The sequence below is a fragment of the Symphodus melops genome (assembly GCF_947650265.1).
Source record: "Symphodus melops genome assembly, chromosome: 1".
NCBI lineage: Eukaryota > Metazoa > Chordata > Actinopteri > Labriformes > Labridae > Symphodus > Symphodus melops.
In genome coordinates, this window is record NC_136691.1 from 42,416,694 (window position 1) to 42,434,531 (window position 17,838).

At 40.4% G+C, this 17,838-nt stretch overlaps 1 protein-coding gene across 2 annotated transcripts; it reads left to right on the forward strand.

Annotated features, from left to right (window-relative positions):
• Window positions 1-2,514: 2,514 nt before the first annotated feature.
• Window positions 2,515-16,425, forward strand: LOC306834999 (T-box transcription factor TBX5-like). 2 transcript variants are annotated; one of them, XM_079361360.1, is made up of 9 exons: window positions 2,515-2,718; window positions 5,119-5,265; window positions 5,555-5,649; window positions 5,946-6,065; window positions 7,336-7,483; window positions 8,985-9,137; window positions 10,629-10,720; window positions 11,644-11,897; window positions 14,169-16,425. In XM_079361360.1, exons 2-9 carry the CDS (start codon window positions 5,125-5,127, stop codon window positions 14,750-14,752), a joined length of 1,587 nt encoding a protein of 528 aa, XP_079217486.1. In that variant the 5' UTR covers window positions 2,515-2,718; window positions 5,119-5,124; the 3' UTR covers window positions 14,753-16,425. The 2 variants fall into 2 exon arrangements, with proteins under 2 accessions (XP_079217486.1, XP_079217487.1); XM_079361361.1 differs by lacking the exon at window positions 2,515-2,718 and adding an exon at window positions 3,849-4,249.
• The last annotated feature ends 1,413 nt before the right edge of the window (window positions 16,426-17,838 follow it).

Below are 17,838 nucleotides of genomic sequence, written 5' to 3' on the forward strand. Positions count from 1 at the left end.
CTCAGCATTCATTTAAAAAAACAAATACAGTTACACATAAAGGCAATGAGACAGTTCAACAGCAATCTACACGTAAAATTACAACAAAGATAATGAATTGAGGGTGATAAACCAGCTGCTAAACAATGACAGAATATTAAGTTGAGTAGCCTACTGTTTGAGAGACAACGTGCGTCCCCTTCAAAATAAAGTCCCGCTTATAACAAAATGTGTTACTAAAATGAATACAATTCAATATTAAAAGATACAAGAACAATAAATGAAGATGGATCAACTATCCAACATTAGGCACCAGTTATTAATATATAAATGATTCTAATTTAAGTCAAAGAAATTGATGTTACAAACTACAACCATGACTTTTTTGCATAGAAAAGGCGCTATCATTCAGGCAATATTGATAGTGTCAGATATGTCAAAGGTAAAGACTAGAGATTGTCTGATTTCGGTTTGTAACCTGTGCTAAATGTTAAGAGATGTGTTCTCTTAAAGCTGCAGTGTGACAATAAACCCCCTCCCTTTCCTCTGCACCATTGGGTCTGATCGGAAACACTTTCACATGAGGTGCATTTAACTAAGCCTGTGCAGAGAGCAGAGTTTCCCTGACATGTGTAATATGAAGTCATACTAATGTGGACCAGCTTTTCCGTCATCTGGTGTTGGAGTCAAAGTCTGGATCGATGCCAACCCCCCCAACCCGCACCACATCAGACCACCTTACAAACTGAGGCTGTGCTGGAGGGGTTGGAATGTATTTTGCCCTGTGTGATGTGATTGTTTGCAGAGGAATGGGTTGACCTTGCCCTCTTGTGTGCCACACACACACACACACACACACACACACACACACACACACACACACACACACACACACACAGGCCCCGGCTGAGCTGGAGGTGTGTGAGACAGACCTGCTGAGTGCAGGAGGTCTGGGACCCCCGTCACAACTTCCTCCAGAAGGAGAACAGAGGATCCAGTCAGCTGAAGCCAGGATGGGACAATAATGAGCCGGCAAGCCAATACCAGCTTCAGCGCCACCAGCACCACCAACACCCACAGCAGCTCATTTAAGGTATAACTGAAACTAACTTTTCTCCTGCATGTACACAAAAAAATCCTACGAGTACCATTTTATTAAGAGTTATAGACCAGCACTTTAAAAAAAAATCAGGCTTAATTAGTTACTCAATATATCAAGATAAAAACAAGTTATATGACAAAGAGAAACACCTGAACGAAAAATACGTGTGCCTCAGAAAGCCTAAACGTGTGTGGAGTTTTCTAACAATATTTCATTAATCAGAATTGATTTATATAATTTGAGTATAATGACATCGTATAATCGTGATGAAACATTGTCTTTTCATTATACATTTGGAAATCTTATGGACATTTATTTAACATTGATTTGTGAATGGTTTATTAAAAAGTTATTTGTCTATTTTGACCATTTTTTTGGTTTATTTTAAATCAAGGGCTTTATCTTTTCTTTTTTAAGGAATTCGTTGTTTCGTTGATTTCATGTTATTATTATTTAGCCACATTGATTCAGCCGAAAATATTTGGAAATTTCATTGCCAATTAGGCCTATTAGAAAAATTTGATCGTATGCCATGTTTCTAAATTCATATATGTTAAATTGGCATAAACTATGAAAGATAAGTTAGTTCATTTGTTTGAATTACATATATGAGCTTATGATGCGGGTTATAGCCTATACGTCTACTGTTTTTCGATCCAGCATTGGCGACCTGGGTAAACTTTGAAGAACTTTTCAGAAATAATGCATTTAAAAAAATTAAATAAAAATAAAAGATTTTTGTTCAGGGAAAAATAATCACAAATAAATGAACGGATTGTGCTTTTTAAGCCGATTCAATATGTTCATTTTAACCACATTAGTATAATATTATTTTAAAAAGCATATTCTATAATGAGTTTTACAAACTATTGATGGACTATTAAGAGACAATTATTGTTTTTAATTCTTGATTAAAAAGGTAGACGCAAACTAATAATTGTCATTTGAAAAGAAAATCTTCAGAGCCCGGAGACTTTATTTGAAGCATATATTAGATAAATGTATCTTTTTACTTTGTCTAGACTTTTTTGGCAGCTATTTCATATAATTAGCCTACGTTTTTGGATTGTATGCCAAATAATAATGGCAGTTTTGTCGCTTATCGGTCATTATTTTGATTTCAACTCTTAACATGTTTATTTGTTATTATTTTTAAATAGCCTGAAAAAGACCTGCGAAACACCATTGATGTGATAGAGATTTATCAGTTCATGTTCTGATGGACAATATGAGACTGTTTTTTGAAGAGACTTATTACACTTCAAAGAACAGATGTATTCATGCCTGCTTAAGTTCTTCTTTATGGACAACTGTTGAGTTAAATAGTCAAGAATCCTACAGTAACAAAAAAAAGCTATAACAATGATAGGCCAATTGTTCTTTATGATGTCACACGCAGGAAACTTCCAACCATTCTCTTTAAACGAGCCAAGTGTCTGCTGTCTGTAAATAGGCTTATTAGTAAGGTATCAGAGCAACACACACACACACACACACACACACACACACACACACACACACACAGGGCACAGGTCCAGACTCACTGCAGGAACCGCTTGTCGCGCTGTGCACCGAGTAGGTTGACCGTGGGTCTATTCACTACCGAGGAATGCTATATTGTCTGCTTTTTAAACACGGTAAGGAAAAGAAGAGCTGCATAAAGTGATGTGTACAATCCATCGTTTTATGGCTAGTATCTATTTCAGTGTGACTTATACACAGCGCGCAGGCTACCGTTTATTTAAGAGAAATATAAAAGCTTCAGATGCTTTCATATCTGCTCTCATCTCCCCACATAATACTTGAATTTATCGTGTAAATACAAATGAGAAATGTCTTGTTTTATATTAACGCACGAGTGTCAACAACGTTGGAGTTGATTAAAAATGGCCCAGAAATCAGTAGCCTAACGGAGTGATCCGACATGTTGTCCTCCTGATGACCCCGTCAACTTTAAACTCGGGATGCCTCCGGGGATATCAGTAATCCAGTCAAAGTGATGCTGCTGCGGATGATCCTGCTATAGGAAAATCTATTATATTTAATCTGTAGCCTAATAAGTGTGTGTTTCTTGCGTAGCCTAAGCAAGGGACTAATTTATTTACATGCACAAGTCAAATAGTTATCACTGTTCGTCTGATCGTCTGTTCTATCCTTCATATTTTTTCCAAGCTTGAAGAGGCTGCAAAATAAATCTCGGCGATTGTAATAAGGCGTCTTCTTTGGGGACAGGGGATGGGTGGAAAAAACTTCCCCTTTCCTTTGCATTTTCTAACTATAAAACGAGTTGAAGTCGACCTTTCATGTCAGTTGTCAACATGTTATCTTATCAATGAAAGAGAGTAGCACAGGCTATAAGTAAATTCCCTGCTGTTATCAGAAAAAAATGGATCAACAGTCATTGAAGGTGTGTGTGCGTGTGTGTGTGTGTGTGTGTGAGAGAGAGAGAGAGAGAGAGAGAGAGAGAGAGAGAGAGAGAGAGAGAGAGAGAGAGAACCCAATGGGGGCTGTAGTGTGAAGTGACAAATAGACAAGGTGAAAGTTAAATACATTGTTTTATATAAATCATCCTCGACCGAGTGCGATTGTATCTGTGATCCATGTCTGCTTGGCTGTGTGCGTGTGTGCGCGTGCGTGTGTTTTTTGTGTGTGTGGTGTGATTGGCCAGTGTAACGGCCGTGAATGTGGCTGCAGATACGGCTGCTCGGTGCAGACCTATGGGATCGCAGTGATGGAAGGAGGGGGAGGGCAGAAAGTCTGAGGCGGACTTGACTCCATTTGTAATAAAGGATCTGATGAGCGGGGTTCAGATCAGGGCTGCCACCGAGTCCACGAGGCCACTAAGAAGAAGAAGAGCGATATAAACGAGGAAGAAATGACCTCCGCTTCAAACGGATCTAGTGACTAGGTGCAGCGGAGCGCACGAGCCGCGGTCTGCGCGCATGGACAGCAGACATAAGAGCAAAAAAAAGAAACGGGGGATTTCTATTTGAGATCTGCACAAGGGACATGCTTGATTTCTGAGATCCGGCGCTACGATAACTGAACATTTGGACATTTTGATTAAGTGGAAATCAAAGCGAGCAACACAAACACAGGCGGGCTGCAGAGCGCGCGGGGAAAGAATGAGCGTGTTTTGTGCGCGGAGGTCAGAGCAGTGCGTTTGAGGTAAAGGCCCGCAGGGAGACCATCCAAAATACACACACGCACATCACAGACAGGCGATGCTTAGCTTGTTTGATGTCAGATCTGCACTTTTAAAGGCTGCTTTCATTTTTTAAAAAGCGAGCATGCAGACTGTAGTTTAATTCAGTTGCCAACATAGCCTACTTCAAGGGACAGCTCTCTGAATTCGGTCCTCTTAGAGATTTAAATGCCACACATCAATATTAATGCGAGTAATATGACAATTTGATATTTGAATTATTAGTCGCTCTTTCATAGATATGCATGTTCGACAAGAAAGCTATAGGCTCACCATCTGAAAATAATGTCAACATTCAAGTTTAAACATAGCCCACATGCATTTACTTTAAACTCTCGCTGATGTTACTGCCTCAGCTATTTTATGTAAAATAAGTCTGCGATTGTGCAAAGGGAATAGCCAAACAAAAGTTAAAAGGTTAACAAGTTTATATGCTAATCAATGACCGATATTTTTATTAAAAATAAGAAGGATGCTAAAAATAGCCTAATTTATAATCAAGGCCAACATTAAACTCGTCCTTTAAAAATGTAGTTCTTCTATATAATCTGTCAATCAGTTAGCTATATCAGTCTAGAAATTACAATAGGTCTACGTCACAATGTTTTTTGTGATATTTTTGAGTGGATAGAGGCTGATCTTTATTTACTAAATGAAATTAAAATCCATGTCGATAATTCAACTACATGACATGTTTGAAGACAACAAGTCACTATCAATCCTGTTTAAAATGTCAAATTTCTAATCCACTGTTTCATACGATAAACATGGCGTGCATGCAAATTAAAAACAATGAGTTTGAATGGTGTCTTTATGTACGTGTGTGTGTTAGTGTGACATGGCAAACGGAGGAGACCAGTTCGGCCTTGCAGATAGTCCGGACTCGGACTGCATGGATTCCCAAAAAGACACCACACAGGAGAAACCGAGCTACACCCTGAACGCACCATCTTCACCGCAGACTGCCTCCAACCAGCAGGTACTATTTTGGTTTCACCTCATCCTCACTGAGAGTTACTGCTGGTCATGGTTCTTCAATTTGTTTATTTATTCAGGTTTTTCTTCAAAATCACAAAGCCTTCACTAAAGTAAAAAAAAAAAAAATCCCTCAAATCTATATTGAGTGTATTTGAAGTTTCGAACGTGCCCTTTTTAACAAACCCATTAATAAGTAGGTCGAATAAACTTAAACTATCACCTTAGTTCTGGTTTCATTTTGGAGACCTGTCTCACCACTTGCACCATGCTCTGATTCTGATTTGCTGCAGGGGATGGAGGGAATCAAAGTTTTCCTTCATGACAGAGAACTTTGGACAAGGTTTGATGAAGTGGGGACTGAAATGATCATCACAAAGGCTGGGAGGTAAGGGGCTTTATCTCTTGAGAGGAGATTATTCTATGATTAAATCATGATGTTATTTATGAGGATATGCGTTTGTCAAAGTGCCATGGGGAGAATTGAATGATTCTTTAGAAATACTTTTTTTTCCATAAATCTGAGACAAGCTATAGATTTAGTGGGTTGTTAGGCCCCTGGGACATTTGGTATCTTTCACTCTATTTTCTAAACTCCTGCCTGTTTCAATCCAAACAGCCTTTTTTTTTTTTTTTTTTCAGAAAATTGGATGCTGATGTTTTTTTTCTCTTACTTCCTTATAGGAGGATGTTCCCCAGTTACAAAGTAAAGGTCACAGGACTCAACCCAAAAACCAAGTACATCCTCCTGATGGACATCGTGCCCGGAGATGACCATCGCTACAAGTTCGCAGACAACAAATGGTTCGTATCCCTGAACTTTTTTACAAGCTATATTCATTTCGCTAAAACTTAGAATAATGAACATGCATCGTAGGCCTTTTGTTGGAAGTCGAATACGTCTACAATTTGTCTTTTCACGAATTGAGAAAGACTTAAAAGAACAACAATTTAACAAAAGCAGCACGAGGCCTTGCAAATCCGTCCATAAATCTCAGTCGTGAACCTGTCTAATAATAATGTGGGTAGTCTACACAATCATCTCCTTCTTCACGGTGTTAAGACCAGGTCGGACTCATTCAGACCGATGGCCTAGTTCCCCGTGTTTGCCCTCGTGCCTTCCCTGCGGTTAAACCGAAGAAAGTATAGGGGTCAGCGGGCAGACAGACGGCACCACTGGATTTAAGTCTCAGTATGCAGTGCTGCGGGGAAATCTGAACAACATAGATTCTGTAGGCCTACTACTATTCTATATGCTTTTATTAATGCTCAGCGTCCCCGGAACAGGCAATCAAAACTGGGTTACACTGCCTACACTGCTCAAAATGTAATGATGCAGCCTGCATCTTTTAAGCCTATTAATTAAACTTTAATGTAGACTACTACTATCTTACTTTTTTGAATAATTATTTTTTAATGCACTTAAGCAGTTCTAGACCTACAGTAGGCTGCATTTCAAACACAAGATCATGCATGATCAATTCAGCTATTTTCCAAGGCCTTTACATTTTTTTGTCAAAGCTGGACACGCCTGTGGTTATACAGGCAAAGTCTCAACAAATAGCCTACACTCCTCATTTTGGAAAGGTGCAACATCCTCAGATATGTAAACATTCAGACAAATCGTGTTAAATATTAATATGGTGTGTTGATTAAACATTAATAGCCGTACCCGATAATTCAACAGGTTGGCCCTTGCATAGCTTCAGTTCCCCTTCCGTTGTTAAAGAACAGGGACATAGTTCAAACAGTTCCCACATGAAATAGTCTCGTAAAAATTCAACTTTTCATGGTAATTTATGTTTTGTCATACATTGTTTCTGGGTCCTCGCTCTGTGCAACAAAGTCACCCTGTCCTGAGCCTCGAGCATAGCCTATTTGGTAGAGGATCCAGTTAATTTCATCTAATAACGCTGTGGTTTCAGTGTAAACTTAAGAAAAAGGAAGGTGCATTTTGACAAATTAAATTAAAAGACCAGTAGCCTCCCAGCCTCACAGGGCTTCGATCAAATCACTGCACACAACCGCTGTGACCTAGTGACTGTTTCAGTGTTTTCTCCTCTCCATCACGCAGGTCGGTAACGGGAAAGGCGGAGCCCGCGATGCCCGGGAGGCTCTACGTTCACTCGGACTCTCCTGCCACCGGAGCTCACTGGAGTCGCCAACTCGTTTCTTTTCAGAAGCTCAAACTCACCAACAACCACCTGGACCCCTTTGGACACGTAAGTCTGTAATTTTAATTGCCTTTTATATTGTTTGTAAGGCCGTCTCTGTTTCAGTAAAGACTGAAGAAAAATATCTATAATTAAAACAAATAATTATATGCTCAATGCAGCAGTCCAGTTTTGGGCCTTAATGTTTTATAGGCTTTTCATAAAGAATTATTGATTTTTTAAAACTGTTTTGGCTGCATCATGTAACCCTTAACAGGAACGTTAAATAATCACCTTTGAGTTATGTTTTAAAATTAAAAAGAGTGATTACACAAACGCAGGTCTGGGCACGCAAGCTGTGTGTGCAGCTCACTCTCGTGAATGTAACTCAGCAGACATCACAACAATGGTACAAATCACCAGGAGGGCAAAGCGAACATTCTTCCCCGCCATTGTTCCTTATTACTCGGTGTCCACACTATGGACTGTAAAATTTAAGGCACACACACACACACACACACACACACACACACACACACACACACACACACACACACACACACACACACACACACAATTTTAGGCTACTGAGGAACCTTAGCGACACAGAGCAAGCAGGCGGGCACGTGTCCTTTTTTCACGAGTGTCATTGTGTCTAGGGCGCGCGCACCAAAACCAATATCAGCCTCATCTTTCATACTTGTTAAATTAAACGTAATGATTTCAGTCGCTCTAAAATCCATTAGCTAATGTATGTCACCGGCGGACACGTCACTGCGATTAAACTGAGCCCCTGCTGGATAAATAAACGTGCTTGCGAACTTCGTGCACACACAAAGGGCCGTGATCCAATTAAACCCATAAAGAGTAGAGACTGTCATGGGAAATAATTGATGTTGGATAACAGTGACTGGATAGAGTGGTTTTATTTTGGTTTAGTAACACAATAAATGCTATAGTGTTCAATACTAAACTCCAGAGACCACTGTCATTAACTTTTAATTTATCTGAAAATCAACTTTAACTGTCTGCCAAGTCAAGGATCATTTATCATCTGCAAGGCAATGCTTTTTTTTTTTTTCTGTTTTTCATCATATTCTTCTGTGATTTTAGACCATGTAAATTAACATTGGTTATAAGACTGAATAATACACAATGTTTCACTCAGTTTTGGTTGTGATAAAAGTAACAGATGACTTTGAATAATGTCACAATATATTCTTTGGTGACCTCTTTGTTTCATATTTGTTTTTATACATAATGTTTCAGTTAGACTGAAAATAAAATAAATTGCACAAAATAAAGCAAACAAAGTCATTTACAATTTTAGCAGACTTTTTTTTCTGTCTTGGTGATAAATCCCATCAGTATGTTTCTCCCCTGGTAACAGCCGGAAAAAATAAACAACTCGTTAAAGAAATCTGGCTACCTCCACATACATTTTACCCTTACCGTTGCTCTATTTGTGTGTTTTAGATCAGATTGCTACTAGACCCCAGCATGTGCTTGTTGGCTTCTGAAGACATGACATGTCCGTCAATTTCACCTTTTCAATCTTTGCTCTGTGCAGATCATACTGAACTCCATGCACAAATACCAACCCCGACTCCACATAGTAAAGGCAGACGAGAACAACGGCTTCGGCTCCAAAAACACTGCTTTCTGCACCCACGTATTCTCGGAGACCGCCTTCATTGCTGTGACGTCCTACCAGAACCATAAGGTGCCCTCTACACGCAACAGCACACAAACAACATGATTCAACTCGAGAAGAACTCCCTTCAAAGTCAAAGTAATACAGTTTTGCAGGTTTTAAAACAGTGGACTATGACACACAAGTCATTTTAAGCTTTTAGTATCACAGACAAACTGCAAATATTATAAGGCTACAGCAGTGATTTGTACATCAGCCTCTGCAAACGTCACACACACACACACACACACACACACACACACACACACACACACACACACACACACACACACACACACACACACACACACACACACACACACACACACACACACACACAAGTACAAACACTGCTGTCTGTTTGACTGTTTTCATATTCAGATAGTATATTTCTGTCTCTCTAAGTATTTATAATCAGGTCCAAAACTGACCTGAGTTTCTGTGTGTGGGTGAACATATGTGGGAGAGAGCGTGTGAGCGTTGGTCTGTAATGAGGCGTTTTGTTCCCTTGATCTCGGCTGATGCAGTTTCCTCCTCGTCTCCAGGAAAGACAAATTGCTAAAACTCTAAGCTCACTGTGAAGCTCTGCAGTTTTCAAAGGAGGCTTCATTTCAAAGTCCAAAACAAATCACTTATAACTAAGTACATATAAAAATAATTACATCAATGTCTAAACTGATTTTTTTCTTTATTTTGCATTTACTTTGAAAAATTGGACACCTGGCAAAAGTGAGGCCTTATCTCAGTACAGCTGTATTATGGTACTTTTTAAGGTTATTAACAGCTGTCTAGTTTACAAACAAAAGATATAAAATGTTTTTATATTTATTATACAATGTTTAATTACAATAATTATTAACAGTAATAGTTGTTGTAAATGTCTGGTTAATTACATAATTTTAGTAAGAATGTTTTATCAACAAATATTTTGGATGATAACGAACAGTTTGCATTTTTTGAGTTACTACTTTGGTTTAAAAAAATGTGGTCATGGTGTGAGTATGAAACACTCATTAAACTTAAACAGATACTGCCTTCGTTAAACTTATTCTTTTCCAAAAGGAGTGCAAATAAAAATGAACTACTCAGCTTGCAGTTGCATTTCAGCTATCAGAATTATCTTCACTTCAAACTGGTTTTGACCTGTTTTCCGGCTGTTGTGGTGGACATGCAGCTCCGAGGGTTCCCCTCATGACATCACTGTGAAAAGTTGGAAGACTTTAACATCAAAGCTTCAAGCTCTGGACCTCTAAAAGCTTTGGCCTGAAATCCTTAAACCTGGCGGCTGTTTGGGTAAACAGTTTATTCAGTGTCAGCTGGCGAGTAAGATGTCCGCTCCGTTTTAAACGTCTGAGGAATGTCAGCCGAGCTTTTAACATCTGCAGCGCCTCTGACTAAGAGTTAACTATTAAATATAAGTTCACAAAAAAAGGAGAGTGAATCAACGTGCCTGTTTGTGTGTTTACTTTGATGAAACTGGGTTGAGTTTTGTGTTATATATTTTTTCTGTTTTGTGCTCAGATTACACAGTTGAAGATTGAGAATAATCCTTTTGCCAAAGGCTTCAGAGGCAGCGACGACAACGAGCTGCACCGCATGGCCAAGCTACAAGGGTGAGTGCAGCTCTTTTAGTGTATGCGTCTGTGTGCTTTTGAGCCTTCTTAGGAAACTATTCGTCTCTCTGAGGGATGTTATGATAGGGTGCATATGGTCTAAGACATTTGGTGTGTGTGTGTGTGTGTGTGTGTGTGTGTGTGTGCGTGTGTGCGTGCGTGCGTGCGTGCGTGAATGAATGAATGAGTGGAGCCAAATGGTATAAAGGGATGAGAGCCATTGTCACCTGAAGGTTGATCTTTGCCTGAAAGCTTGTCCAGAGTATGCAGCACAAACACGACACAGTGAGCATCAGGCCCTGCACTGCATTGATGGAAATATGATATCACCATATTGCTGCTGGTCTATTAGACTGTCACTGCGCATCAGCTGATGGATGAACATGGTGTCTGTCTGCTCGCTGATTTAATCTTTATCCAAGCGCTATTGTGGCAGTCAGTTTAGAGATTTTAACGAGCCAATGGGAGAGGCAGAGCAGGAGGGAGACCCCTGTGTTATTGTGTTGCAGAGGAGAAGAGTAGAGAGTCTATCTGAAGTGACACATGGATGGTTGTTTATTTTTAGACCGGTGTATTATCTCACAGCAGCACGGACTGTGTGCATGCACGAGTGTGTGTGTCTGTGTGTTTCACTATCTCAGTGAGAGTCAGGGAGATGCAGTCTGCTGTCTCTACATACCACGGAGTTCACAGGGAGGGCAGTGTGCACAGAGAGAGATCAGAGCTGAAAGGATTGAGAACAGCTAAGTAGACTTGAAAGAAATAGAAAAGAGAAAAAAGGGAAAAGGAAAAACTCAAGGAGGAAAACAATAAAAACAGAATCTCTATACAGACGGGAGTGAAGGAGAGGCAAACCTATGGCTGAAACAACATCAAATGCAAGTTGTCGCCTGTTTTAATTCCCATCGCCATCTTTGTTTCAGTAAAGACTACCCCGTGGTCCCTCGTAGTACAGTGCGTCAGAGAGGATGCTCCACCGGGAGTCCCTACAGTGGGGAGGGTCGGGGTCTACGGGGATCCCCGGAAGCTGTCAGCTCACCCTACAGCTGCGAGAATGGCTTGAACAGCAGCAGCCCACAGGAGCTGCTGAGCGTTCCACCTGCACACTACATTCTCCCTCACCCAAACCTGCAGCACGGCCAACAGTCACAGGTTTACCACTGCACCAAGAGGAAAGGTAGGAGGAAGCTCAAGCTGTCACAAACAACTGCTTTATTTTCACATTCGTTACAAATTGCTACATTTCTTTGAAATAGCGTAAATAACGTTTTGTTTCGATCTCTTGAAAGATTCTCTGTAGATGATTAAAGGATCAAATTGTGTTCCCTAAAAATTGGCCATTTCTGATTTATACGATTTTAGTTACTGTGTTCATGGTGAACAAAATCCTTAAGTTCCTGTTTGCAGGTAAATCCAAATATTTATGGTAAATGGACTTCAGCTTGTATAACACTTTTCTAGTCTTATTTTTAAAGGGCTTTTACACCACAGGACACACCTACCCATTCACACCCTAATGGCAGAGGATGCTGTGTAAAGTGTCCATCACATAATCTGTCGTGAGACAGACTTTCAGTTTGTGTTCTCCAGCTGTGTAATTAGCTTTAGATTCATTAAGGAAAAGGCAGCAGCTGAATGAACACATGTATCATTATATTTCAGACATTGAAACTCTTTAGTACTGGCCTTGTGACTACTTCTACTACATGCTGGAATTGTATTTTAGATCAACTTGTGTAATACGTTTAAAAAGGTTAATACTTATATCATAAAACATCTGAGGCCGTTACTAAACAAAAAAAACCAACTTAATATCTTTCATTGATGATAAGCCTATTCACTTTGTAGTCCATAAGGTTTGGTAGTGTTTGAAAAACGTCATTGAAATATGCAATCCCATCCCAAAGTCTTACACTTTAGTATCATGACTAAAAAAAAGATTTGCAAACGTTTACTTCTTTTTAGGAATACAAATCATTTGTTATTTGATTAAAGAAGTCAAATATAATGTTACAATGTTAAATATAACATGTTGTCTAAAATGGTCTTTGATTGATGAAATGATGATTCAGACCAGAGATAATCTGCTTCAGTAATAATTAGACGTATTGACACACGTTTACATGCACAGTTAAGTCAAGCAGGGGTTATAGCTCGATAAGGCCATTCAATGATTAATGATCTTGTCCCAGTATAGAAGTGCCAGAATAATGGATTACTTGGCAGCTGCTGGAATTCAAATACAAAAATGACTGAACCATCTCAGGTGACGTACGGTCAGAGACAGAATTGCTGCAGTAGTAGGCAGTAGGCTTTCACCATGTTGACAATGGCAAGTTTCTGCTCTTTATTTAGGAGCTTTCCTCAGCTCCCTGAGGGAGGTAGACTTTGAATCCTTAGATAGACAAAATACAGTTACATATTAGAGACCGGAGGCATACAGTTACTGTAATACATTGTAAAATCTTTTACAGTTTGCAGAAAGAGAAGTCCTTATACAAAATATCCAGACAATGGATGTCAAAGTTTCCCTGCTGAGATTTGGCTGTATTCACTAGCTATTCTGTATGAGAGTCTGTGGTTTATGACATGGTCTATGATAGTATATTTTATTTCATCAGCTACCCTAGCTCTGGCGCTTCTTTGAGGGACACCACACATTCTAACTCCTCTTCTCTGCCTTGTCCTCGTCCAGGTGTCCCTCCCCCTTGTCCACCTCCTCTAACTGGTACTCATCTGCCTCTCCCTGGTGCATGCATTTTTCTTACTTTTTTGTGTTGCTCTATATTGTTCCTTTCCCACACAAGATCATTCCAAAGAGTTTATTTTTTTACTGTATACACCTGACTGTGTTCCTTGAAGGGAATCAGCTGTGATTTATCTATTTGCATAACTTCAATTAGCTGTGTCTCAGTAGCAAGACAAATACTGGAGATATATTTATATTTCAGTCTACAACATGATCAGCTATTCACTTAGATCTTAGTCTATAAGTTAAGTTTAAAACATGGTGTTATATGTTTTGTCAGTGTGAAAGCATTTGTAAGATTGGCACTATCAGTCCATTGTTTTGGTCTTGGTAGAGCTTGTTTGTAAAAAAGGTTAAAGCATTTTAAATGTGCGTTAAATGTATGCGTTTTGTGTCAAAGCAATCAAAAATGTGTTCATTGTGCACAGGCGGATGTTTTGCTAACTGTGTTAAGAGTTTAGGAAATGTGTTCAAAGTATTGAAATAATGGTCAAAGTAATCATAAATAACTGTAATGTCAAACAAGTTCTTAAACTCCATGTGGACATTATGGTTTTTTGTCTAAAACACACTAACTGCCTTATTGATATGGGTTATGGTTAACGATTCTGAAATGGGTATTTCCCAGTTTTTACTTCACTTATTTCACATAGTAAAAAAATTCACATCATATATTTTTTTCTCTGTGTTTCTCTGTAGCGGAGAACTGCTCTTCAGGAAACCGCCATCATCCGTTCAAGAAACCCTTCACTGGTAGTTCACCGAGCGAGGGCGAGTCCTACTTTCACCCATCCTCCTACCATCCCCCTCCACCCGGCCTCTCCAACACTCCTGCCCTGAGCCTCACTGACTCCCCCTACAGCTCTGACATGGGACAGCGTCAGGCATGCATGTATGCCGGCTCAGAGCCCAGACTGGATGAACTAAACTGTACATCCTGGTCTTACACCTGCCCGCTCCCTTCTGCAATGACCCCTGTGGACCCCTACCCATCTTACACCTCCCATCCCCCCTTCAGCTCAAGTCCTCAGGGTTCTCGACTCAGCGCAATAGCCCACCAGAGCTCATCTCCTCTGGGCGAACACATGGCCCACGACCCTTATCAGAGCCAGAGCTGCGGACCTCAGCCTCAGAGCTCCCAGAGTGTTCACAGCAGGCAGCTCAGCCCTCCTCTCAGAGAGTACCCTCGCTACACGGCCAACCTGTCCCCTCCTCTTTACCACACGCTAGAGACACACGCACACATCCGGTGTGGGGTGCCAGAATGGAGCGCAGCCTCATAAGTGAACCTCAGGACATATAAAAGACTCTTCAGTGGACAGAGATCCCTTGTTTCATATCAACCCCCCTCCGAAAGACGCTGAACAGCATTCTGACTAAATGTGATATTATCTTTGTAAAATAATTGTTCAAAGTGTTGTGCTGTGTGAAGAGGTTTTTGTCTATTAGTCCCCCCGGCAATAAATGGACGTGGATTTAAAAGACTCAACTAGGATATCGATGACGCTTCCAATGCAGGACAATCAAGGTTGTAAACACATCTCTCAGTAACCCAAAGACTGGTGTCATCCTCATATTTGCACTGTGCATCCTGTGAAGGCTGAGCTGTTCTCCTCTCATTGACTCCCACTTTCTCCATTGTGAAGGATGTTAATTGTGACCCACTGTCAGACAGGCAGTAACATTTACTGACCAAAATTATCTTAGCTCTCACAGCTGAGCCCGAGGGAGACGTTCTATCAGCTGCGTGCTCAGTGAAGGAGAAAAGGCACAAGTTGTGTGTGTGTGTATGTGTGTGTGTGTGTGTGTGTTTGTATGTAAAGCCTATGTCAGCTCCGCTCAAAGATGCTATGAGTTAATTTCCAATGAGACAGGCAGCAGGGGCTTCAGGCGCTGCGCCATAAAGATAAACAGTTTGTTTAGACGATGCTACAGGCTGATGGACCTGTAAACACTCTATGCACTGCATTCTGGGTAAATGCACTACTCAGCGTCATGCAGCTGTCACCGCTGTCCTCTTAGTCAACCCCAGTCGGCCTATCAGTATTGTTCATTTACAGAGAACCACCCAATGAGCAGACGGCTCTCTTTTATCCCCAGCTGACCAGTCATAGCTGTAGTGCAGCGTGTTTTATTGTGTGCATGAGTTGGCCTATTTTTGTTTATTTCTGAATTATTCATGAGTCCAGTGCTGATCCTTGACATGTGACGATTGCTCAGCAAACACAAACAGTCACAGGACTAGAAATTTTATGATATTAATGAACCCACTCCTCATAATATTCATTTCAGCCTCTGTTTTTATCCAAGTGTCCTATCACATCCACACAACTGCTTTGACAAGACTGAGTGAAATTAATTTTCCTATAGAAAGGAAGGGGAAACATTTTTGACACTTCCTGACAAACAGGCGCAAGCAGAGATTTTTTTTTGTTTATTTGATGTAATGAAGCAGTTTTGATATCTGTGTGCTGGTGTTTTACATGCAGTAACATGACAAACCGTCAGTATAACGAGGGCATGTTAGAGCCCGAAATGTAACAACGACCCGAAATGTTCTAAAATGCTGAGCCCAAAATGTACAGTAGTAACTTAGTAGTAAAAGTTTTTTATTATATTTTGGGTCGTTGTTACATTTTGGGCTCTAACAGGGCAGATCCTCGTCATTCCTTTTTCTGTCTTTGATTTATGTGTGTCTATGAGTATGTGTGCATCTTACAATGATATTTTTTATAGCCATGTTTCTTCCCATAGTATTTATTACTCTAGATTTGTAAAAAAAAATAATACTTTGTTGTCATTGCTATTGTTCAGAGATTTGTGTCTCTTCCAAGGTTTGTTTCTGGTTTACCCTCCATCTCCATGTGGTGATGAATAGTGGATACATTTTCTGTTCTATGGAAATAAAGTCAGATTTATATACAAACATGAAATAAATTTTAGAGAATTTTGTGAAGTGCTTGTAGTTTTTCTTCTTCTGTGATTAGAAAACAAACTCAGCAAAGACTATTAACATTCCTAATGTGTTATTTTTAGTGCATTCAACACCTCAGGGATGGAAAGTTTTTCAAGTGAAGAGCTGTTTATCAGTTTCAGTGCTTGTAGAAATACAAAGGATCAGTAGCCTCCACCCTTCCTACATGTATATCCAGAACACAAATGGAGAGTACTATTTGAAGCACGGCAGTGTGTAGTCATGGTACAAGTGCTGGTGAGCTCTACATACTGTGTGCGCCTCCTCTGCTCTCTGACAGGTTGTTTGGTATCACCAGTCTCCTCCAGCTGTTCCTCATCATTGACAACCTGCTGCCCAGAGAGGGGTGGGCTCTGCCAGGATGCAGGACAAATGATGGTGGGGGTGTATTGGTGGTCGTCCTCCTTTCTTCTCTCCTGACTTTCATGTTTCCGTGTCTCTTAATCTCTTACTGCTTGCACCTGCTCAGAGTTTATCATTTATGTGCTATAGAATACATTTAGAAAGTTTGTTAAATCATTAAACTTCTTACTCAAGAGTATTTCATTTAATTGCACAGTTATGTCAGCTGTCACACCTCCCTCTCTCTCTTTCTCTCATACACCATGAGGTCAGAGGTTAAGCAGCCAGCTCTTCAGAGGGTCTGTTGCTCCTTAACCCTTTGTCTCCAGACAAACTCCATCCAGGAAGCGGAGGGGGAGAGAGAGGGAGGCACAATGAGAGGGACTCCAGCTCTGAAGACGGACTGCATGGTTTCTTACACGACTGTACAGTAACAGAGCTCTGTGGCTGTGTTGGGATGAAAGTTGTAGCTGAGAGAATAAAGCATGTATGTTAGTAAAGATCTGTGAATGTGGATAAGAATAAGAAGAAAAACATGTAGAGGACAGGCAGAGGGGTTAGTGGTATGTGTGTGCACATGTGAGTGTGTGTGTGTGTGTGTGTGTGTGTGCGCATGTGTAAAGGACCTCAATCCATCAGTGGAGGACTTTCTCAGACACACTGGTCAGACAGTAGATTGATGAATATTTGTGATCAAAGAGCCTAAGTGGTGCTTATCGTTATCATCCTGACCGGCCCCCACTCCTCCAAACACACACACACACACACACACACACACACACACACTCACATGTGCACACACATACCACTAACCCCTCTGCCTGTCCTCTACATGTTTTTCTTCTTATTCTTATCCACATTCACAGATCTTTACTAACATACACACATCTTCTTTCGCCTTGTGAAACCACCACATGCTAAAACAAAAAGCAACTGACATTTTCAAATGTCACTCATTTGGCCTGCAGAGCAAATGTTTCTTATCGCTACAAGGCTGGGAGGGTTTCAGAGCAGGACTCATGTTTCTTCTTCATGTTAAAGCTTTGGGGAGCA